General features: G+C 36.2%; 1 protein-coding gene across 1 annotated transcript in view; it reads right to left on the bottom strand.

Annotated features, from left to right (window-relative positions):
• Positions 1-24,954, bottom strand: part of CSTF3 (cleavage stimulation factor subunit 3) — a 78,716-nt gene that overhangs the window by 13,872 nt on the left and 39,890 nt on the right. Inside the window, exons 4-8 of the mRNA XM_043971690.1 lie at positions 5,016-5,048; positions 4,626-4,723; positions 1,385-1,451; positions 1,263-1,297; positions 1,051-1,177 (exon numbers count right to left, since the gene is read on the bottom strand). Coding sequence (XP_043827625.1) covers positions 1,051-1,177; positions 1,263-1,297; positions 1,385-1,451; positions 4,626-4,723; positions 5,016-5,048 — 360 coding nt within the window. The remainder of the gene's footprint in view (positions 1-1,050; positions 1,178-1,262; positions 1,298-1,384; positions 1,452-4,625; positions 4,724-5,015; positions 5,049-24,954) is intronic.

The following is a 24,954-nucleotide window of genomic DNA, read 5'->3' as shown; positions in this document are numbered from 1 at the left end:
TGACAAGGGAAAGGAATCATAGATGGTCACCATTAGTTTGCACTCTTAAAAACAAATCTTTTCCTTCAACTAATGACCTAACCTTTATATTATGACATATCCAGGCACTCTATCTTATCTAATCTGACCTTGGCCTCAGATACACTTAGCTAAGGATGATGAAAATATCTTAAAAAAAAATCATCTTTCAACATAGGGCAGAATATAAAAGAAGATAATTATTTTTAAAAGTTTCTAGTAAAATTCTATCATAATGACAGAAGGAGCTGAACATTGAACCCTATAAAACAAATCTTCTAGGTCCATTCCTGATGGTTGCTCTCTCTTTATAATTTTTGACTTTTTGAAAGTTCAAACAAAAGTACAAAATATACCTATGAGGTCATAATTCCTTCACTAGTTTATAAAGTGCTTCCAAATAAGCATGGAGATAATGAATAACTTCCTTCTAAACAGAAGCATTATCCCTTGGCTGGGCCAGTTAACTCAAATGGTTAAAACACGATGCTAATGAAGCCAGAGAACATCAGAGGGCACCTGGGTTAGTTCTCTCACCTTACAACAGACAAACTGAGGTCCAGAGAGACAGTCATTTGCCCGAAGTCACAAAGGTACTGTGCCCCATGGTTTCAATGAGCTCCGACCAACCATCCCCCTGTTTTAGTCACAAGCACCTGAGAAGCTGATGAATGGCTCCAGGAAAATTGTTACCAGCACTGGAAAAACCATTTAAATTGCATGCCCTCCTGATAGGTCAGCAACAGTCTATATTAAACAAGGGCAGCATATTTTATTTTCTACTAGATTGTTTATATTCAAGATAGAGTTTAATCAAAAATATCCTTTGTACTCCATGCTATTCAGTCAGAATATACTTATAAGCACCTCTTATCAGTAGTACAGAGAAACTCAAATGTTCCTAGGAGCCCCGTTACTAACTCTTTGTCAGGCGTAAGGAATAACGCCGATGTCCAGGTACTAGGCACTAGGAAGGCCAGAATTTTCAATGTCTGGGCTACTTTGTAGCCAACTATTGACTGCCTTGTTTACCTCTTCATATTTATTATAGTCCCTCCAAAGTTGCTCAATATTGATCATTGGATTAACACAACCTCGCTGATAAACTCTCCGGACAGCTGTTATTCTTTGATTTTCTGCATAGGACCCAACAGCTTCCCTGTATGATAGATAATACGTGTCATTTTTGCTATCACACTAAAAGCAACAGTTCAAGCATAAAATGAAATTCTGAAAATACTTACACTCCTTTCAAGAAATTGATGTAATCCACCCAAATCTGAGAAATAAAATAAAAGGTCTTTCACTTTCTTCATATATTTATATCCATTAAATTTGGTGTAAGTACTTTTATAACAAAACATACCTGATATGACATAATTTCCATTCCAATTTTATCCAAAGCAAAGTCATATGCTTGTGCCATTTTTTCTCTGAAATACAAGTAACAAGAAAGACCTCGGTTTAATTCATTAATTGAGCACCAGGTCTTGTTCTGTGGATACAAAGAAATAAATAAAACAATCCCTACCCTTAAGACACATTCTACTGGAGGTGAACAACATGAGCACAGATAAAGAAATGCAAAATATGGAGAGTCAAGGCAAAATAATTGGGGAAACACTCACAAATTAAGAGCTCAGAAGGCTTCTTATAAGAGGCTGTACTTGAGTTATTCTTTGAGAGGTCAGGAGGGAGAGCATCCCAGGGGCACAAACTATGCAAAGGCAGGGAGGTAGGAAACATAACATCACATGTACTGGGCAAGGGAACTGAAAGTAGACCAGTTTAACTGCGAAGTAGATTGTGTAAGAGGGAATACACAATCAATCAGATTTATAAGCTGTGAAATCTAGAATCTTGATCTATAGATCTGGAAATGTCTATATAGAGACATATAGATATCTACAGATATAGATACATCTATGTTGTTGTCCAGTTGTGCCTGGCACTTAATGACCCCATCTGGGGTTTTCTTGGCAGAGATACTGGAGTGGTTTGCCATTTCCTTCTTCAGCTCATTTTACAGCTGAAGAAACTGAAGCAAACAGGGTTAAGTGATTTGCCTGGGGTCACACAGCTAGGAAGTATCTGAAGCTGGATTTGAATTCAGGAAAATTAACCTTTGTAACTCCAGGCCCAGAGTTCTATCCACTGAGCCACCTACCTACCCACTGATACAGATAGATGGATGGATGGATGGATGGATGGATGGATAGATAGGACAGACGTATCCATAGAAAGACCTAAAAAAGTCTAGATCTAGAAATATGAATATATCTATAAGGTACTATAGACAAAGATCTATAGATATATCTATTTCTCTCTTGGGCTCTCTAGCCCACTAGGAGGGGCCGTATGTCCCAGCAGAATTGGCATTTTTTCCCAGTGACAACAGCGAGCCACTCAAGTTTCTTAAGCAGAGGGAGTGACATGGTCATGTATGTGATTTAGGAATGCCAACGTCACAGCTGGATGGAGTCAGAAAGGGAGACTGAAGTGGGGAGACCAGTTAGGTGGATATTTCAACAGTTCAGATGAGGTGGTGAGGTGGTAAGGTAGGTTAATGACTGTGAGAAAGCAACGAGAGATGTTGTGCAGGTAGAACTGATAATAATATTCAAAAAGGGAATCTAAAATGTCATCTACAATTCAAACATAAATAATATTCTTTGTGAACAAAATCACCTCAGAGTTTTCCCATAAAAGAGGTATGGTGACACTTTAGCTTCCAATCCATCAAGTTTGCCAGTAGGTCAGGGAAATGGGTTATTTACAAAAGAGGCATCTTAATGACTATGGGAGTCTGAGGAGGGTTTGTCTACCTATCCAGTCAGCACTTGGACTGTATGTAGGTCAGCTCTATCCCAAGGAAAGACTTCATAACCAACATTATTAGCAAATTCAAAGAAGCCAGAGGCAAACAAACATGCTAATTACCTGGCTGCAAGCATGGGATATGACAGTGTACAAAGTGTTCACAAACTACATTTTTACTCTGTTGGCCATCCTGATTCTCCTTTTACGTCAGAACAAATTGCAAATGGTCAAAAGGTCTATGACGATCTTCTACCGGCTGACATGTAGTGGTATCTCTTCCATGTTCTCTGCTGACTACAGGTAGAAGTGCAAACTCTATCCCAGTGTTTAGGCTGATCCCTACACTTCCCTCTTCAGTCTTACATGGAGGACTCTACAGCCAAATCACTGTGCTCTGAAAACTGCACACAGATACCCACCCCTCCCAAAAACAAAACAAAAAAACCCCCAAGCCAAACCAAGTCATTATCAGAAATGTTCCTCCCTCACCTACTTCTCTACTTAGCTAAATCCTACCACTTAGAGGATCCCTCCTCCCAGAATTTAGTTTTCGTTAAACTTTGTATTGTTATTTATACTTGTATGCCTCCCCAACTAGAGTCCAAGTCCCTCAAGGGCAGCAACTCCTATTTCTTTGTATCCCCAGAGATCTAAAACCCCAAATCAGTCAATAAGTGCTTGATGATAATGTTGGGGAGCTGCATACCTAGAGGCTATATAACGAGCACAGCAACTATCCACCAGGATGAAGAATGCATGAAGGGGTAGAGGAATATGGTTTTCTATAGAAAGACTGGAATGTGCTTTAATCCTCTCATTGGAATATGTCTCAACACAAATCTTTTAAAAGGTAAATATTTTATTATAGAAAACAGTAAAGAGCCCTTAATCAAGGGAAAGGGAAAATTCCCACTGTGGCCATATAACTCACTGGTCTGTCTGCACATGAAAAGTGTCCAAGGCTCAACCTCATTAATATAAAAAAAGATGGACAGATTAAAACAGCTCTTGAGGTACCACATTATACCTAACAACTTAGCAAAAATAACTGAAAGTAAGGAAACTCAATGCTGGTAGAAATAAGAGACTTTATTAAGTCTTCATTAAGACTTAATAAAGTCTCTTAATAAAGTCTTTATTAAGACTTAATAAACACAAGTTTATTGATGGTAAATCTGCAAACTAGATTTTTTGGGAAAACAATCTGGCAATATGCAGTCAAAATTATAAAATAATCATGTTCTTTGACTGAATAATTCCATTACTGGAAACATAAATGACTTAAAAAAATAAGGCAAGGGAAAATTAAAAAACTTAAAAAAAGAGAAAATTTTTAAATGTAAAAAAAAATTAAAAATTAAAATTGCACCTAAAAAGACAGAAGAATGCATTATCAGCTGAAAGTATAGAGGTGGTTGGCTTAAGGGAGTGAGAATCGTTTAGACCCCACAAAAAAAAGGCATTGCCATATCAACATAGTTGGCATTAAACCAAACTGAATTCTCATAAGTTTGGTGTTTCAGCACAAAAAAACTTAAATGTCTGTTTGTGGGACTACCAGCAGTACCTGAGCCACTGGCTTTCATTGAAACTTGAGAATTTTGTTTTTTTCATGTGGTTGAGAAGAACCCAAGATCTAAAAGACTAATCAATCAAATGTGGAAATCTATTCTTTCCAGTGTGTAAGCTTTTCTTAACTCTTCTTAGTGCCTGAGAGAAGTTATAAGAGCAAATGTGAAAATACGTGCCAGAGTCGGTTTGCGTTTTTTGGATCCCTGGTAACTTACTTGTAGCTGGGTAGTTTTCCCTTGGTTTCTCTGACATATGAAAGATAACACTTCCATAAATCAATATGTAAAACCTTCATAAGGCATCTCTGAAATAACTGTTAACACAAGAGAACATTATTAGCTAGCCATAATAAAATGTTACTCTTACATTTCTGAGGTGAAATTCATGAATTTAAATTCAGCAGAAAGAAAAATAGTTCAATTGTTTTAGTGACTTTTTGTACTCTTATAAAAAGTGCATAAATATGAGGAAAGAACTTTTATAGTCTTCATTTATATAGGGGAGGCTTAAGTGATCAAACCTATTCTTCTTATGGCCACTAAAATATAATCGCAACTACAGTTAAAGGACAGCATAATATTTTGATTATGTCTGAAGGGACTCACCTTTTCAACTTTGTCATAATTTTTAGCTTTAATCTGCAGAAAAATAGAAAAAATAAAAGCTTAAATTTTTTTATCTTTAGAGTAATAGAAATAAGATTCTATACAATGTTATTAATGGTTTCTTTTCTTAGAGATCTGTTCTTCCTTAAATAGTAAATACTATAAGAGTATAGGAGCAAAAAGGGGCTTGTAAACTTATTTTACTTAGAAAACTATTATATCACAACAAGTTTCATAAACTTTTTTTTTTGGGGGGGCGGGGCAATGGGGGTTAAGTGACTTGCCCAGGGTCACACTGCTGGTAAGTGTCAAGTGTCTGAGGCTGGATTTGAACTCAGGTCCTCCTGAATCCAGGGCCGGTGCTTTATCCACTGCACCACCTAGCCACCCCCAAGTTTCATAAACTTTTAATGTTAGGGAAGATTAGGCAACCCATAACTTAATTATCAAATACGGTGAACCAGGTACTACAAAATTGGTCCTAGGACAAGCAACAAGAAAGATGCCCTCAAATGAACTATTTAAAGAAAATTCTATTATAGCAGACACCTCTGGGAGATACCTCAGACTTTAGGACACAAGTCCTATGACATAGGGAGAAAGAGACCCAGGGACAGGAGAAACTGTTGAGGAAGATGTCACCAGGGAAGGAACAAGGGTAGGGGCAACCCCCACTAAAGGAAAGCTCATCTGGTAGTTTTTTATTTTAAGCAATCATCCTTGCTAACTAGGCGTGAAGTTCAGTTATCTTGTCAGGCTGAAGAAGTGCAAATACTAACAGAACACTGTAAACTTTGGTGCCTTGGGACAAAGCAGAGTTCCTCCAGCTTGTAGCCCTGAACTGACCTCACGACTTACACAAAATATTGACTCCACAGCCCTAACCCCCAAATAGAAATCTGTAGGAGGACCACCTGATAAAAGGCTATTTAGAATGTGTACTGAAGGTAATGTTTGACTCAAGACTTGTTTTTACCAAGTAGCCACATCTAGAATTATGAAATGAAACCACTGGGTAGGGCACTGAGGTTAATTTCAGTGAGTGTATGTGTGTATGTGTGTATGTATTGCAGCATATGAATCCAATTATTAGAGAACTGGACAGGTGGTTAATGACTATAACTGTCAGGTCTTTATACTTTGGTAATGTGGACTCATCTCTCTTAAAGCTATAGAATTATCTATGATATTGTTTGTTTCCAATGCTATAAAGCATTGTAGTTGATGAGATTAAGATATCAAATAGGATACTGGAAAGTTTGCAAACATTTTGCTGCTGTTGTTGGAGCGCTAGGTGGCACAGTGGATAGAGCTCCAGGCCTAGAGTCAGGAAGACCCCAGTTCATATCCAGTCTCAGACACTGACCGTGAGATCCATCAACACTCAGACATGACTGAAACAACTAGATTAAATAGGACTGTAGATAGTCTGCGAACATTACTTCTTAGAAAATTACTGTCATCATAGTGCTAAGTATTTTTAAGCTTTACAAGATAAAAGGTTAAGTGTTTACAATCTTACTAGAAGTGCATTAATTGGTGATATTTACAGCCTTCAGGGATCTTATTGAATCAAGCTTCTTTCTTAGCATTATTAATTAGCATTTTGGAAATATAAAATATCAAAAATTATGACATGTCTATTTTCAACATGACAATTGGTTCTATAAATTCATGTTATCCAATGTCACCTAGACCATCACAGCAGGAAGGTCGTCATTTTATTCCCCCTAAATGATTCCTTATCTCATTCTCCATGGAAGCTAATTTCAGACATTCTCTTTCTTCCTTAAGCACCCCACACCTCTCCCTACCCTTTTCAAATGAAGGCCTTGCCTCCTACTTTACTGAATAAATGAAGGCCATTCAACGTGAATTTCCTAGTCTTCTATTTTCTTAATTTCAAAACCTATTGACATTATCTCCTACTCCTTCCCCCATTTCCAATCTATGACACATGCACTGAACCTATCCTTGGTCTTTAAGTTTACGACCTCAAACATTACCTCCCTCAAATCTTCAGCCTCTCCCCAAGGCCTCAAAAATATGCAAGTCAACATCATCCTTAAGTTACCTTCACTAGATGGCATCATCCCCTCAAACTATTATGCTAGAGCTCTCTACCCTTTCCCAGCCAAACTTTTGGGAAAAAGTGTCTACACTTGCCACCTTCATTTCCTCCTTTCACTCACTCCTCAACACTTTGCAATCTGGTTTCTGATCTCATCACTCAACAAAATGTTCTCTTCAAAGTTATCCATGATCCCTAAATTGCCGAAGCTGATGGTCTTTTCTCAATATCTCATTCATTTGGCCCTATCTGCTGGGCACTCTTGCCTTCTGGATGCTTCCTCTTCTCTGGATTTTTATGACACTTCCTTCTCCTGGTTCTCTTCTACTTGTTAAGCATTCCTTCTTCCTCCTTTAATGACTTTTCATCCACAGCACATAGGGGCTTACTGTCAGTATTCCCCAAGGTTCCATCCCAGGTATTCTTCCAGGCACAGAGTAACCACTTAGTAAGTGCTTATTCATTCATCTCTCTTTCTCTCTCCAAACCATTCATGATCTGTCCCCAGTCTATCTTTCCCATCTCCTCAGATGTTACACGCCCCACCCCCCTCTCCTGCATCTGAAATCCAGTCGAACTGCTCTTCTCCTTTCCTCACATGACAATTCATTGCTCTTCTCCAATTCCTGTCTCAGAATGCACTCCCTCAACTGCTCACTGAACCCCTCTCTTCCTCTAAAATATAGCTGAAGCCTCACCTCTTCTACAAGATGCCTTTCCTGATCTCCAAAGTTGCTGGCAGTGCCCTCATTCCTAGACTACACTGAATATAACTTTGTATTGATTCACTTTATATCTATTCTGCATCTACTTAAATATCCACTTGTTGCCTTCCCCAGTAGAATGCAAGTGATGAACAAGATTGTTTCATTCTTTGTTTTCCCAGTGCCTGGCAGTAACTGCATATAGAAGACATTTAATCAATGCTTGTTGATTGATTGATGGTAGTATAATAATGCTTTTATAATTTTACTATATAAAAATGCAAGACTGTCTCATATCCTCAACAATTTGCAGCTAGCGGCTTGGCTTTGTCACTCAACCAAACCTACTTTCTCCAAAGATACCCAAGGCCATGACAAGGAAAATCTGAGTTCAAATCCAGCCTCAGACTTTTACTGCATGACCCTGGGTAAATTATTTCACCTCCTGTCTGCCTCAGTTTCCTCATGAAGATAAAAATAGCACCTACCTCTCAGAGCTGTTTTGAGGATCATATAAGATCATATTTGAAAAGTATTTGGAAAACCTTAAAGAATCATATAAATTCTGGCTATTATTAAATGGTAGCTTTTACTACTCCCTCCTGATGCCTGGCTTAAGGATGTTTTATATCTTAGAAACTAAGTTCCAAGTCAATGGGGAGGGGGGTAGAGTTAGCTTTAAGCTAAATCTTAATCAATTAATGAATAGTACCAAAAGAAAGCACCATTTAAAAACATATAAAGTTAACAATTTTCTTCACAGCATCTTGGAATATTTATTTCATATTGATGAATATGCAAGCATAAATGTTAGTTTATTACTCAAAACATGTCTAGAAAATTACTGCAAGGCATTTATAAATACCATTTATACCTTCTACGACAAAAATAATATTGTTTAAAAAATAATATGTATAAATGATAAAAAAAATCTCATAAAACAAAATTTGCTCTTTCCATAAGTATTTGGGATGTTCCTAAAGTGAAAATGAATGAGACTGAGAAGGCATTTAATTACAAGTCAATGTTTTTTATAATATCCAAGATTTAATGCCTTGGATAAAAATAAAGTATTTCATTTTGAGAAAAAATGTTTAATTCATTAGTTTTTAATAAGGTACTATATTATCATTCAATGTGGGAAAAAAATTCCTGAACAAAAATGTTAAGATTTTGATTAATCTGAAATAAGGTTTATTTATCTTTTTAAGTCGAACAAAGTATTTTAACATTTCAAATGAACTCGAATAATGTTACTGATATTTTACAAGTGATTCATGGCTTGTGTGCCATGCAGTTAAAATGCACAATGATTCCCCACACCTAAATGATGAAAAACTGTCTTTTGCAACTTGAGTTTTCATATGAATGTAATATATAAAACTAATTATCTTGCTGATGGTGGAATTTGTACTTTACTTTTGAAAGATGTAAAAATCTATCCCCCAACCAAATACCCTCTTTCCTTATTTTAAGTATAGGGTGGTGTCTTGGTGGACTGCCATCCATTATATATAGGAGCATTTTTATTACTGGTAGGTCTTCAAGGATTATTTTCAAATAAAAGGAATACTGAATCTTTGTTATACTTCTTCTATCCTTTGCATGAGGACCTAAGAGACTTGTAAGCATCCAGTTTTATGGAAAATACATCATAATTTCCTCCTATAATAGTTATTTCTTTCACAGACATAATATATACTTGCATGAACTCCTATGAAGTCATAATTTTAAGCACAAAAGGAATTTTTAGAAACTCTGATATGACACATTCTAGCATTCTGATCAATATTTTTCATCCTCAATTTCTTTAAAGAAAATTTATCTTCAAATCTGAGGTCATATTTAAAAATAATTTTTAAAAATAGGGGACATAAGTATTATCAGTGTATAATACAGAATGGTCCTAAGACATTAAACAATGAATCTTGTATACAGATAGTTCTACATAACAATGCCTAGGAGGAAACCAGGTAGACTACATTAATATAGCAGGCCTTTATGTTTATTATGTGACAGAAATTTAAAAAATGTCACCCTTTCAGCTACATTTTCATAACATTATGGGGTTGCAAGAAAACCCTGAGTTTACACACTGCAGACTTATACTCTTTCCCTAGTTTTCCTATGGAATGTAAGTTCCCAGAGAACAAGGATTATTTTATTTCTCTGTATTTTAGCTTAATCCAGTGCTTATCACTTAAATAATCCTTGACTGACTGACATACAATATTCAGAAAAGGATAGATGAATTTTTTATGCCTTTAAATACCTTCTGATATTTAATAATTGTTCATTCCTGGACAAGTAACCTCTCTGAGCCTGTTTCCTCTTCTGTGAAATGGAGGTAACACCTTCATCAAAGGGTCCTTGGTCAGTATTTAATGAGAATTATGTAAAGCATTTTGCAAACCATTAAAGTAGTTTTATCAGATAGTCTTACTCCTTAGATTCACAGATTTGTGTCCCTAATTCCATTCTTAGATCTTCTGACATCTCTTCCTCTAAATCCCAAGGGAACAAATTTGTAGTTAGGAGCCTCTCCATAAATGGCCAAAAAAATCTCATTTTGCTCGACTTTTGACGTTAAAGAAAAGAAAAAGGTAATACAATATGACACCGTGAAGAGAAAAAATGGATTTGTCATTGAAAGTATAGTGTGTTTCAAAGTATGGCTCTCTCATATCCACATGAATTTAGGCAAATCACCTGAAGACCTCAATCTCATCTACACTGCTACAAAATGAGGAAGTTGGACCAGATGACATTTAAGGCACTGCCTATTTGGCATTTGAAGTTAATAACTATCGACTTTGCCCCTCAATTTATGACACTTTATTTTCTTCATTTTCATTATTTCAAAAGATCGTTATAGTTCTCTTTATTAAAAATGCTGAATTATATAAATTGTATAAAATATACAATTTAATATTATACCACTAAAAAGAATTAAAATTGTGTTCCCTAAAAATTGGTAATGCACACATATTAAAGACAGATGTTTAAATAATTTCCTACAAGTAGGTTTTCTTTAAATGGCAGTAAAAAAGTAAAATCCAGTTTAGAAATTTAACATGTTTGTGTGTGTATACCCCTAGACATATCATTTGAACTACAGCTTGAAAACCTATACAAAGTCATCTTGATCTTGTCACAATGTACAGTACTGAATACTTTGCCTATCTAGGCAATGGTGTCGCTCCTTTACCTATGCTGAACTGATGTATGACATTAAAATGTCAGTGACTTTCTTAGTTAACATCAATCGCTTCACTAATTGTAATAAATCACATTTAGTCTAAATAACAGTAACAGTTTTTATGGATGGTTCCTAAAAATTACACATTCTAGATCAACCTTTCAAATTCAGTGCATTTCCACTGTACCAAATTGATTGGTTGCCATTTTTTTTAACTTTGGAAATTACTCAAACAAATGGGATTTTCAGTCAATTATGGGGAGCTTACAAGTGCAATTTATGACCCTAACAGACTTCATTTTCAGATGTTTTCTGATAAATCATTTTGGTTTAAAACACAGCACATAAAATTTCACTAACTTTCTATTTATTGTAGTTTCTCTTCTCACTATACTCTCCCTTGTTGATCTTATGAACTCCTTCTTGAACATGTAGCTCCTTAATCAATATATCCAGTCCTAATTCTAATGATACCCCATTCCATCTCACCAACTGCTTACTGGATATATGCAACTGGATGTCATATAGGCATCTCAAATTCAACATGTCCAAAATGGAATTTATCTTCTCCCCATAACTTCTTTTTTTCTGTAACATTTTTATCTAGTACCCCAGTACCTGTCACATAGTAGGCGATTAATAAATGCTTGTTTAATTGAGATGATGTGGCTGATTTAATTGAGCATCCATTTACAGATTGTGAACTAAACTTTCAACTGAATTAAGATCAAATTTCCCTTGCCTACTCCATGACTGAATACTTAATTAAATTAACTTGTGGAAGTTGGGTTACAGGAGCTAGTGTTGGGGAGATAAGTAAATTTTTTATATGTTAAATTGCAGGTGATAGAGACAACAAAATGGAAAATGTTGAATTAGCAACTCTAAGCATGGGACAGGCTATCAAACGTAGTGGATTTTTTTTTTTAAACATCAGCCTAATAAATTGAATTAACTAAAAAAGCATAGTTAAAAATATGAGAAGGAATCAGTTTTGAGGAAAAGGGTGTAAATATTTTTATAAGGTTAAGAATGAAGTCTTAGGAAATGCTTGCAATAAGGGGATGAATGGAGGAAACAGAAAAGGTTCAGAGAAGGGAGAAAACTAGGGAAGGGTAAGATCAAGGAGACCAAGGAAGTAAAGATTTTCCAGGAAAAAGTAATAGTCACCAGCATCAAATACAATAGAGATGATAGGGGGCAGCTAGGTGGTGCAGTGGATAAAGCAACAGCTCTGCATTCAGGAGGAACTGAGTTCAAATCTGCCCTCAGACACTTAACACTTACTAGTTGTGTGACCCTAGGCAAGTCACTTAACCCTCATTTTCCTGCCAAAAAAGAAGAGAGAGATGCTAGGAGACAAAGGATGTAGAAAAGATCATTGGAATTGAGAATAAGTCAGTCCTGAGAGGGCAGTTTCAATAGAGAAGCCCACTAAATAACAAGATTTTTTTCCCTCCAGATTTAACTGTTTTAATTTTAAAGTACTTAAAGACATACAGAACATAATGCTCTTGGCCTTGCCTACAAAACCAAATGAAATGAAACTGCTGGCTACACTTGGTAATGTAAATAAACAAATATGATTATTTCAATGGCTAAACTACACTTTTAACCTGAATGACTGAGGCTTGCCAATACTCCATTTCAGTAACTGCCTATGTGTCAAGTTTAAGTGGACAATAATTCTCAGATCAGTACTGTTGCATAGATATGTAAACTTTCTTAGTACACACTGTTTCAAAACAAGTGAAAAATTAACTTTCAAAAATAATCTTGAAAATTCCAGTAGGAAATTCTTTTAACTTGGAGTTAATTTGGGGAGGATTCCTTTTGGTTTAAAATACCTCAATCAGTAAATTCTTGAAATTTTTGGAACATAGCCTTTTGTCATACCTCAAAATACTGAAACTACCTGAAGATGTCACAAAAATGTATTTGCAAACCACTAATCTGAATGTCTGAGGTATGTGAATTTCCTACTTGATAACCTAAGGGATATTCAAGGAAATGGAGATGATTCATTTACCCAACCCCTCATAAGAACTATCTTTCTAACATAATGCAATTCTTTATTGTTCTTTAATTTCCAACTTTTATAAAATTCTCCCTCTTGATAATGTAAAAATCCTACCTGCATAAAACATGGAGTCAATTAATATATCTTTATTCAATAAATTTCCCTTTATCATTATTTTTTGTAATTTTAAAGGATAATTTAAATGGCAAGCACCTTTTGCTGTATTCAAAATATCTCATTCTATTTTGAGTGTTAGGGACTTAAATTCTCCATTATGTTATTCCTCCTCTACAACTAAACAGAAAGATGGTAGTGGTAGTGATACTAGGAGAGGTAAAGCTGCCATTGCACATATTAATACTTGGTTTCTTTATTCTCACAGAATCAGTTGCAAAGGACTTCAGAGGTCATCTTATCCAAATCAGTATCTGAATAAGAATCTCCTCTATCACACATCCACAAAGTGATCACCCAGCCTTTGCTTGATGACTTTTGGTGAGGGAGTTCACTATCTCCTAAAGTAGCCCATTAATTTAAAAATAGCCCTAGTTTTTAGGAAGTTTTGCCATATATTAAATCTAACTCTTGGGGAAGCTAGGTGGCGCAGCAGATAGAGCACCGGCCCTGGAGTCAGGAGTACCTGAGTTCAAATCCGGCTTCAGACACTTAACACTTACTAGCTGTGTGACCCTGGGCAAGTCACTTAACCCCAACTGCCTCACTAAAAAACAAAAAACCTAACTCTTTTTCTCTGTAACTTCTACCCATTGCTCCTAATTGTGCCTTCTTGGAAGCAAGTTTGGGGAAGGCAGGGAGGAGTCTAATTCTCATCCACATGAAAGGCCTTTAAGGGGCAGCTAGATGGATAGTGGATAGAGCATCAGCCCTGGATTCAGGAGGACCTGAGTTCAAATCCAGCCTCAGACACTTAACACTTACTAGCTATGTGACTCTGGGCAAGTCAATTAACCCCAATTGCCTCACCAAAACAAACAAACAACATTGAATAATATCACTTTAAGGGGGCAGCTAGGTGGCGCAGTGGATAGAGCACCGGCCCTGGAATCAGGAGTATCTGAGTTCAAATCCAGCCTCAGACACTTAACACTAGCTGTGTGACTCTGGGCAAATCACTTAACCTCAATTGCCTCACCAAAAAAAACCCCAAACCACATGAAAGGCCTTTAGATATTGTATAATATATGTCTCTTGCCTTAGAAAGCCAAATTCGTTTTCTAAAAAAAGTTTATATTCATTGCCTCCACTTCACAGAATCACAGAATTTGAGAGCTGGAGAAAATATTTCAGTCTAACCGATATGCAATAAGAATGTCCACTCTAACAGCTGGCAAATGGTTGTCCACACTATTTGAAGACCTCCATGCAGGGAGAACCTGAAGCTCATTCTACCTCCTCTTTTCTTTCTTTTTTTTTGGGGGGGTGGGGTGGGGGGCAGGGCAACGAGGGTTAAGTGACTTGCCCAGGGCCACACAGCTAGTTAAGTTTCAAGTGTCTGAAGCTGGATTTGAATTCAGGTCCTCCTGAATCCAGGGCTGGTGCTTTATCCACTGCGCCACCTAGCTGCTTCCTTCTCTCACTTTTCAACCTCTTGCAGTCTGCTTCCAATTTCATCATTCAACTGAAATTGCTTTTTCCAAAGTTATTAGTGATTTCTTTCTTTCTTTTTTTAGTGAGGCATGTGGAGTAAGTGACTTGCCCAGGGTCACACAGCTAGTAAGTGTCAAGTGTCTGAGGCCAGATTTGAACTTCAGGTACTCCTGATTCCAGGGCTGGTGCTCTATCCACTGTGCCACCTAGCTGCCCCATGTGATTTCTTAATTGATAAATCTGATAGGCCTTTTTTCATTATTCATCTATATTTGTGTCTCCTTTGTACTCGACAGTGTTGACCACATTCGCCTCCTAATATGCTTTTTTTCTTCTTTAGGTTTTCATGATAATACTCTCTCCTAATTCTACTTGTCTGCTCCTCAGACTTCTTTTTCTATACTCATTTGGTGACCTCATCAGCTCCCATTGTTTCAATTTTCATTTCTTTGCAGATGACTCACAGATCTATACATATTCAGCTGCAGTCCTTTTCATGAGCTCCAATTACACATTGCCAAATGTCTTTTGGGCATTTCAATTTGCATGTCTTGTAGTTGTCTCAAACCTAGCAGGTAGGTGGTGCTGTAGCTAGTACTGGACAAATCTAGTCTCAAACACTTACTAGCTATGTGACCCTGGGCAGGTCACTTGACCTCTATTTGCCTTAATTTTCTCATCTGTAAAATGGGAATAGTAACAGCTACTCACAGGGTTGTTGTGAAGACCAGATAAGTTGACACATGTAAAGTACTTTGCAGATCTTAAAGCACCAACCATATAAATGCTAGTTAATTACGTCCAAAACAGGGGTTATTCTTTCTCCCCTGGCCAAACTCACCACCTTTTCTGAACTCCCATATGTATTTCTGTGGAGGGGACCACTGTCCTCCAGCAACACACATTTCCAGACTTGGTCCTCCTCAACTACTCCCTCCCACTTGCCCAGTTGCCCAGCTATTGATTCTCGACACCTCTCACATTCACCCCCTTCTCTCTACTCTTACACACCACTGGAGTTGACATTCTCATCCAACACCTGGACAAGTGAAATAGTTTAATAGGTCTCCCTGTCAAATATCTCCCTTCTCTAACCCCAAATCCCTAACACTGCCAAGTGTTAAGGGCTACAGTAAGTCTCCAGCAGGTGGCGTCATTCCAATCATTACACAAGGGATACTCTTAAAGCACAGGTCTGATCAAGTCACTCAATAAGCTCCAGGGGTTCCCTCTAGCTTCTAGGATCAAATACAAACTCCTAGGTTTAAAACTGAAAGCTCTTCAAAACCTAAGACCAATTTATCTTTCTAGTCTTATCTTCATTAGGACCCCTCCCCTCAGGTACTCTACTGTCCAGCTAAATGACACTGCTTGCTGTCCCTCAACTGTGATGTTCCTTCTTTGCATAGGCTGCCCCCACACCTAGTCACTTTCTCCTTTTTAAAACCTCTAGCTTCCTTCCAAGTGCAGTTCAAGTACTACCTCAAATCTATCTATCTATATATATGTTCTATTTCTCCCTGCTGTTATCTCTCCCCCCAACTATATATATATACATATATATGTGTGTGTATATATATATATATATATACACACACATATATATATAATATATATATACACATATATATATGTAAACTTTGTATTTATCCTAGGGCAAAAGGGAACAAATGAAGATTTTTGAGTCAGGCAGTGACATACTCATATTTGTTTCAGAAATAGCATCTTGGGAGCTGTGTAGACAATGTATTGGAGAAGAGAATGGATGCAGAGAGGCTAATTAAGAGGGTATAACTGTCCAGTCAAGAGGTGATGAAGTCTTGAAATGGGAAAGAAGCTATATGAATCAAATGAAGGGTATGGAAGAGTCAAGACAAAAGAAATCTACAAGATCTGGCAACTAATTGGCTATTCGGAAGGGGGGGGTGAGGGAAAGGGAAAGTCAGGATTGACTTCAAGGTTGCAAAGCTGAGTTGCTTGATTCTTAAGGAATCTATTATCAATGAAGAACACTAATCCTGAAAGCTTATAAAATTCATTTTGCAAAACTTGAATACCGGGGCAGCTAGGTGGCGCAGGGGATAGAACACCGGCCCTGGAGTCAGGAGTACCTGAGTTCAAATCCGGCCTCAGACACTTAACACTTACTAGCTGTGTGACCCTGGGCAAGTCACTTAACCCCAATTGCCTCACTAAAAAAAAAAAAAAAAACTGTTAAAAAAACTTGAATACCAAGTACATTCTTTTTTTAAAAAAATAAAATATCCTGCCAAAAAGACTTTATCAATATAGTCTTTCACCAGCACAACTGATAGGTCAGAAATTATATTTGCACCATTACATCTGGCAACTTATAGCCCTAATTTTAATTCTTTTTTTCATTCCCAATTTTTAGTCAAGAAAGCACAATTCGGGGCAGCTAGGTGGCACAGTGGATAGAGCACCAGCCCTGGAGTCAGGAGTACCTGAGTTCAAATCTGGCCTCAGACACTTAACACTTACTAGCTGTGTGACCCTGGGCCAGTCACTTAACCCCAATTGCCTCACTAAAAAAAAAAAAAAAAAAGAAAGCACAATTCACATTTGTAATTTGACACCAAAGTCTTTTTATGTTTCATTTTACCATTTCCTAAGTGGATTCTATTCCTAAAGAACCATATTACCCCCCCACCACCATGGATTTAGGAAGCAGGTGAGATGAACAGATTCATGTTTAAAATCTGAATAAAGAAGTGATCACAATGTTTGCAAATTCTAAATTTCATTTATCTCAATTATACTCCTATTTATTAACTTCTTTCATCACGGTGAACACATATCTTTCAAATTAATGTAATTAATTTTTTCAAATGTAAATGACAAAATGTAAATCAGACACACTAGATATTTTACACAATGCAAAAACATGCATGTATATCAGTTCTTTATTTCAGTTATATGATCACTCTAAATTGCTGTAAATATTTTTTTTCTTATCAAGTGTTTTAGGGCCAATATACTCATTTTTAGTTTCCATTTTTAACCCTTCTCACCTTTTAGAATTACTAAGATACTGAAAAAATATATATATAAAATCGTATTTGAACTCTGATTCAAATTCTGCCTTGGCCATACTTACTATCTGTGTGACCTTGGGCAAGTCACTCACCTGTCTGGTCCTTTTTCTTCTGCAGAATGTTGGAATAGATGCTGAACTCCTGGCTCTGAATCTATGATCCATAGTACCCATAAACACATACACACACATACTTGTAAAAAGTTCATTTTTGAAGCCATTGTTCCTTTTAAACTTACAATTCAATCTATTTGACAAAAACTCTCCTAAATCATATTACTAGGATTATGACTACGTTCTAGATCATCAGGCAGAGACAGGACTTACTTTTCCTAAATCTCTTTGTTTAAAAAAAAAAAAAGGCTATCATCTGACAAGGAAGGGGATATAAGTAATGAACTAAAAATACTGCTTAAGCTGGAATTTCAAGGCTGAGATCTTCTCATCATTGTGCGTATATCCCAATTTAACACTTAATTCCTAAATCACATGTTCCTCATGCCAAGTATCTGTTTAAATTTCTGAAGTAGACATTCCACATGTCACAATATTCAAGTTAAAGATTTAGAATGAGATATACTTTTGGAATTTTGAGAAGGGGTAAATATACAGAGGATCCAAACAGATGGGGAATTATTTGTTGGAGACAAAAAATGGATTTTAAAATTGTTGAGAAAGGAAAATTTCCTCTTCTAATCTTGATAATTATTAGAAGTTAATGTTTGCCATACAAACTGAAATTTCATTTTCTCAAGTTTACATATCATCTAAAGATTAACAAAGCATTTGCAAGATTAGTAAAAATGATACCTAGAATTTATATAGTACTTTAAATATCGCAAAATACTATATAAATCTTATCTCCTTTGATCCTCACAACAACCCTGGGAGGTAGGTGGCATTATCCCATTTTGCAGATGAAGAAACAGAGGCTGAGAAATTAAGTGACTTGCCCAGAATCACACGGTTAGTGTCTGAGGCAGAATTTGAACTCAGGTCTTTTTGACTCCAGGTCCAATGCTTTCTTCAGTGTACAACCTTTATACAGATGAGGCAACTGATATTCAAAGAGGGTTATTTGCCCATGTACTTAAATGTGTCTCCTAACTCCAATTTCAGGATACTTTCCTCTTTAAGTTGTCATAGATTATATTGGTCTACACAGACACACACATACAGACAGACGGAATTTCAGATTGTCACTTTGTTTAATGACTTTCAAGTTTGGTCAATATTAAGCAAGAAAATATTAATTACAACCCAAAGTAAGGAAACATGATTAGATGTGGAATATATTTTCATGGCTCAATTAAAAAAAATTTATGCTGGAATTGTACTATCCTCGTGATGCCATTAGTAGGCACCTACCTGTACTGTCACAAGCCTATTGAATATTTCATATCAGGCTAAAGAAATGAGTGTGGTGGATGGTCAGGCTGGAAGGCCTCTGGGTATGACACCTGTATGAGGTTTCATAAACAGAAACCAATATTCCCTTTCCAGCATTCTGGAGTATTTGTGAGGTGACTAGTTGTTTGTTCAAATTAGAACTTTAAACAACCAAACTGAAGTTCTATTGTGACCCCTTCTCTACAACCCAACTGCCATAGGTTGTGGCACTGAGCAAGGACTAGTTTATTCACTGGTGTCACAATGAAGATGCTTAGAATTCCTCCAGAGAATCAGATTTCCTGATTCTGCTGCTTTTTATCAACCAAACATATGGGGAATGTTGCAGATTTGCCCCCTAAAACAGGTGTCCTTTACTTCTTTTGTTAGGAATCCCTTTGGCAGTCAGGTAAAGCCTATGGACTGTTTAGAATAATATTTTTAAATGAATAAAATGTTTAGGATTATAAAGGAAACCAAATAAATTGAAATATGTGATTTGTTTCTCATCCAAGGTCATGGAACCCTGAAATCTAAACACAAACCCCCAAGTTAAGAACCACTACCTTATGGGGCAGCTAGGTGGTGCAGTGGATAGAGCACCGGACCTGAAGTCAGGAGTACCTGAGTTCAAATCTGGCCTCAGACACTTAACACTTACTAGCTGTGTGACCCTGGGCAAGTCACTTAATCCCAAATGCCTCACTAAAAAAAAAAAAAAATCATATGGATTAAAGTTGAACCCAAACAAGAAATAATTATGTATCAAGTGCTTAATATATGCCAGGTACTATTTAGGCGCTGGGGATACAAGAATGAAGAATGAAACAATCCCTCCTCATTAGGAGCTTATATTCTAACAGTGGAGGCAAGTACATAAGGAGTGAATAAATATATGGGCTGTCCCAAAAGTCTTGGTGCAGTTTTAAGCTTGCCAAGTTGCAGTATGACTTTTGGGACACCCTGCACACACAAGGGAGTGAAATAGAAGATAATTTGGAAGGGAAGGCAGTAACACTTGGGACAATGGCAAGAGCTGACTCTTAAAGGAAGAGAGAGACTCTCTAAGGCAGAATTGAAGAGAGAATGTCAGTATCAAATATGTACTTGAGGAAAATTACATTGGCAGTACTGTCTATGATAGACTGGAGTGCTGAGAGATGTGGCAGACACCCCAATTAGGAGGTTGTTGCAATAGTCTAGATGAGAGGTAATGAGGGCCTCAATTAAGGGCTCACCACTACCATGGTATGAATGGAGAGAAGGGTAAGATGCAAGAGATGTTAAGAGTATACAAATGGCAATAATGTGTGGGATGAGGGAGAATAAGCAATCAAGCACAACGCCAAGGTTATGAACCTCGGAGAGTGAAAAAATATTGGTGCCCCTGACCAAAGAAGGGAAGTATGGAAGAGGGGAGAACTTGGCAGGATAAAGAATCCAATTTTGGACATGTTCAGTTTAAGATGCCTTCAGAAGAGTCAGCTTGAAATTTTAAAATAGAAGGCAAGATTGGCAAGATTGACAGTCTGGGGGTGGGGGGTGGAGTTAGGGCCATATCTATAAATCAGTAAGTCACATGCATAGAGATGCTAATTACACCCATGGGGGTCAAGAGAGAGAAGGGAGAAGAAGGACCTATGACCTAGCCTTGAGAAATCACCACAATTAGGGGCGTGATACGGATAAGCTAGGAAAGGAGAAATGATGCTGAGACAGTTTAAGAGGACAACCAAGAGAAACCCAGAAAGGAGCAAATACTCAGGAGAAAAGGGTATCCAGCCCTACCTAATGCAGCAAAGAGATGGAAATGAATGAAGACTAAGAAAAGACCGTCAGAGCTGGCAATTGAGTGATCACTGGCAACTTTGGAAAGAACCATTTCAGTTGAATGGTAAGGTCAGAAGCCAGGTGGCAAAGGCAGTTTGAAAGGAAAAGTGGAAACAATGAGTGTAGACAGCTTTTAAGTCGTGGAAAAGATTTCTAGGGATGGGGAGACGTGGGTATGCTTGAAGACAAAAGGGAGAAGTTGAAGATTTAAGAGAGGAAAATATTGTGGCTGTTACTCTACTGAAAAAGAGGAGGCCAGGATCAAGTGCACATGGAGAGAAGACTGGCATTGATAAGAAGTGGCAACCTTTGTCATAGACTGAGGGAAGGGAGGCAAAAGTTGGAGATAGTACTGAGATCAATGGCTTTGTCTATTAAATCACACTCAAAATTCGGCACAATGCAAATTAACCTTTCCATTGTAACTCCTCAGGATGACTCAGTTCCAGTTAGTAATTAAGTTTAAAAAACAAAACTTCACATTTAGACCAAAAAGGGATGTGAGGGGAGTCATATCACCTCTCTGGACCTCTTTCTTCCTAAGTAAAATGAAGGTAATTCTGATTATTAATATTAAAAACTAGAGGAGGTAATTAATTAGAAATAAGAATTTTCTAAGCAAAAAAATGCCATTCAGAGGAACAAACAATATGTACATAAGTAAAAACAATGTGTTCAGAAAGTATTATGTATAGAGAATTAGAAGTAGCCTGAAGATTCAGTTCTCACTGGATGTGAGGTCACGAAAACTTCATGAACGAGACGACACCTTAACTGGACCATGTTGATTTTAATAGACAAGGATAGGGAATGATACATTTTAGGCATGGGGGAGGGGGTTATAAGGAGATTGGAAAAGGTAGGCTGCTTTAGGAACCTATAAGTAATTGCCAACACTAAGAACTCAAATAGATTAAAATTTTAAAATTCATATTATGTTGTATGTACTACTTAGTTTAGACATGATATTATGACAATAAATGAAATATAAATGTAAAGACCTACTGATTGCTATAAACATCTTCTCACTTTGAAAATGCATCTGAACTACACAGTACTAGTGTTAAACTGAAACACACATAACTAAAAGTTTTAAATGGAGAAAAATTTAATCCTGGGCATAGAAATGGAGTGAGAACTTTGAAAAAAAATTACTTAAATTTTAAGGGAGAAATTCATGCAAAAGTTAGAAAATATTTTAGAAATATGTAAAGCTAAAATTCCTTGACAATTAGTATAAAACACACACATAGAAACTATCACACAATTTATTCTCCCAGATAAAATGCCAATTCTTAATTTTATCCTATTGACAGAATAAAATTCTCTTAAAACACTGAATTTTAAAATAAAACTATTTTAACAATCTGATTTAAAAACTTACTATCAGATAAATATTTGTCATGAAAGCCTTAGTGAACCTTAAATATTTTGAAAAAAATGAAATTATATCAGTGGGAGGAATAACAGACAATATTAAATATTTAACAGCATGAGTATTACTTGGAAGGACTTGTAGTTTTTCAATGTACATGCATCCCATATGTCACTGACTTTTTTTTTTTTGGGGGGGGGGGGTTGAATTCAAATAAATAAAAATATCAAGTATTATGGTCTAATGAATTACATAATGTCATTAAACATCCAATTTAGGGTGACATCTAAGAAGGTTTGCTAGTAGAGGGATTTAAAAAGTAAAGATTGGAAGAACTCATAGGAAAAAAATTAAAAACTGGTTATCGAGTAAGGTTCCAATATTCAAAAAAGCATATTTATTAAACACTTGGTACATTGTAGCTGGGATAACTAAATCTGTTTTAAGGTAGGAAGGGACCAAACTGATTTTTCTCAGTGTGAGGAGCCTACTCCTACCAATTCAGACGGGCAAACTTTTAACTTGTCTGGAACTTAACTGTACAGAGTTCTTTGGGGTCCTGAGAGGTTAGGACATTCTGAGGGTCATACAACTAATGTATGTAAGCAGGACTTCAACATACATCTCTCTGCTTCCAAGGTCGGCCCTCTGTTTACTATAACATATTGTCTTTCAAGATATATTAGTGATCTTTTAAACTAAAATGAAGAATATTACAAGCACTAGGGTGTGTTTGCATGTATGCATATACATACATACACACATATATATACACACACATATATATATATATATAGTGTTCTATGTATAAACAGAATCATTTAGTGATCATATAATTGTGCAATTTTTATTTGGGGGCTTAAAATAATATAAATGTACAATAAAGAATTTGGTTCCATTTATATAAGACATTCTATTTGCATAAATGCCTACAAGTAAGACCTAGAATAAAAGTGCTAAGATTCAAGCCAAGCAATCAAATATTATACCTACATAAGAGCAAAATGTCTCTATGAAAAAATGGATTTTTAAACATTCAACTGAATGACTGTATTTAAGAGGTCTGTGCCTGAAACAGACAAAATAAAGGAAATGAGTTTAAATGACAGAATTTTCAATTAGATATGAAAAAACTAAAATGGCAAAATGGGCAACCATAGGCAATTACCTAAGGTTCCTGCTCAATAGTTAAGTGATTCATTCCTGTTACCTTCTAAGAACTTTAAATAAATGATAATCTGGTAGTGAGCTTGGCTTCAAGAACAAGACCAGAACAAATGGCATTTAGGCATGTAATTCCACCTCAAGGGCAATAATATTTTTTTCTTCTAAGTAGAGATTCAATGTTCTACCTGGAAAGCTAATGCAATTCTAAAGCATGTTTTAGGAATTCTTTTTTTTTCCAGGTAATATTTTTGTTTTCTTTAGCAAAGACAAAAAATGAAGGTTCTTAATGTTTTTAGTGTTTTGCTACAATTTATTTAAAGATTAATATGGGGGCAGCTAGGTGGCGCAGTGGATAGAGCACTGGCCCTGGAGTCAGGAGTACCTGAGTTCAAATCCAGCCTCAGACACTTAACACTTACTAGTTGTGTGACCCTGGGCAAGTCACTTAACCCCAATTGCCTCACTTAAAAAAAAAAAAAGATTAATACGTCTAGACTTGAGAATAAATTTTTCCTAAAATTTCTATTATGCATAAATAAGAAGCAGAAAAGGATGAAAGAGAATAGTATAAGAACTAAAAAGTAATTTAAACAGTGTCTCCAGGTAGTAAAATGAAAATTTTAGTTAAGGTAGCTATAGCATTGTATAACTGCTTATTTTGCATTAGGAAGAAATTTCATCAGAATAAGGGCATGATTTGTTTTGATACCTGTATGTATTCATATGGGTAAAGTTCCCGTATGATTTGCCCATCACCAAGATCACAAACAATGAAATTCAATTACTGGGAAATGGTGCCTTAGAGCTTTATTTGTAAAAGTGAGAAAAATGACAGCTGCAGAAAATTTCAACTCATGTAAACATTACAATCCTGTTCATTAGAAAAAGGTTTTTAAGATATGTGAAAATCAAAGTTAAAATGAATACCTTAAAAGTTCAATTAATTTTAAAAACAATAGATAATCAGGGGCTGCTAGGTGGCACAGTGGATGAAGCACTGGCCCTGGATTCAGGAGGACCTGAGTTCAAATCTGGCCTCAGACACTTGACACTTACTAGCTGTGACCCTGGGCAAGTCACTTAACCCCCCATTGCCCCACAAAACAAAACAAACAACAACAAAAACCCAAACAAAAGATAATCCTAAAGCACAAAAAATTCTCTTAGAATTCAGTTTTTCTTGTGATTTTTCCTTTTTAAACAGCCTTCTATCTTAAATTTCAATATGTATAAATAATAGAAACACTTCAAAGATTATTAGAAAAACAAATTAAATGCAATAGAATTATCATGGATACAGAAAATTTGAGCAATGTACAAAATGGTCATACAAAATATCTTTTCTGTCAAAGAAAGATAAAATTACATTGAAAATACTTCCTAACAAATTACAAGAAATAAGCATTATGGGATATGCCCCTCCAATCAATTCCAATGCAAACAACTAAAATAAGTTCAGAATTCTCTCTAGCAATGTAGCTTAGTACCTTCTCTATAAGTCTTAAGAGTCACCTATAGTAC

Source organism: Dromiciops gliroides, chromosome 6 (assembly GCF_019393635.1).
Source record: "Dromiciops gliroides isolate mDroGli1 chromosome 6, mDroGli1.pri, whole genome shotgun sequence".
NCBI classification, from domain to species: Eukaryota; Metazoa; Chordata; class Mammalia; order Microbiotheria; family Microbiotheriidae; genus Dromiciops; species Dromiciops gliroides.
This window is presented reverse-complemented; position numbering and strand designations above follow the sequence as displayed.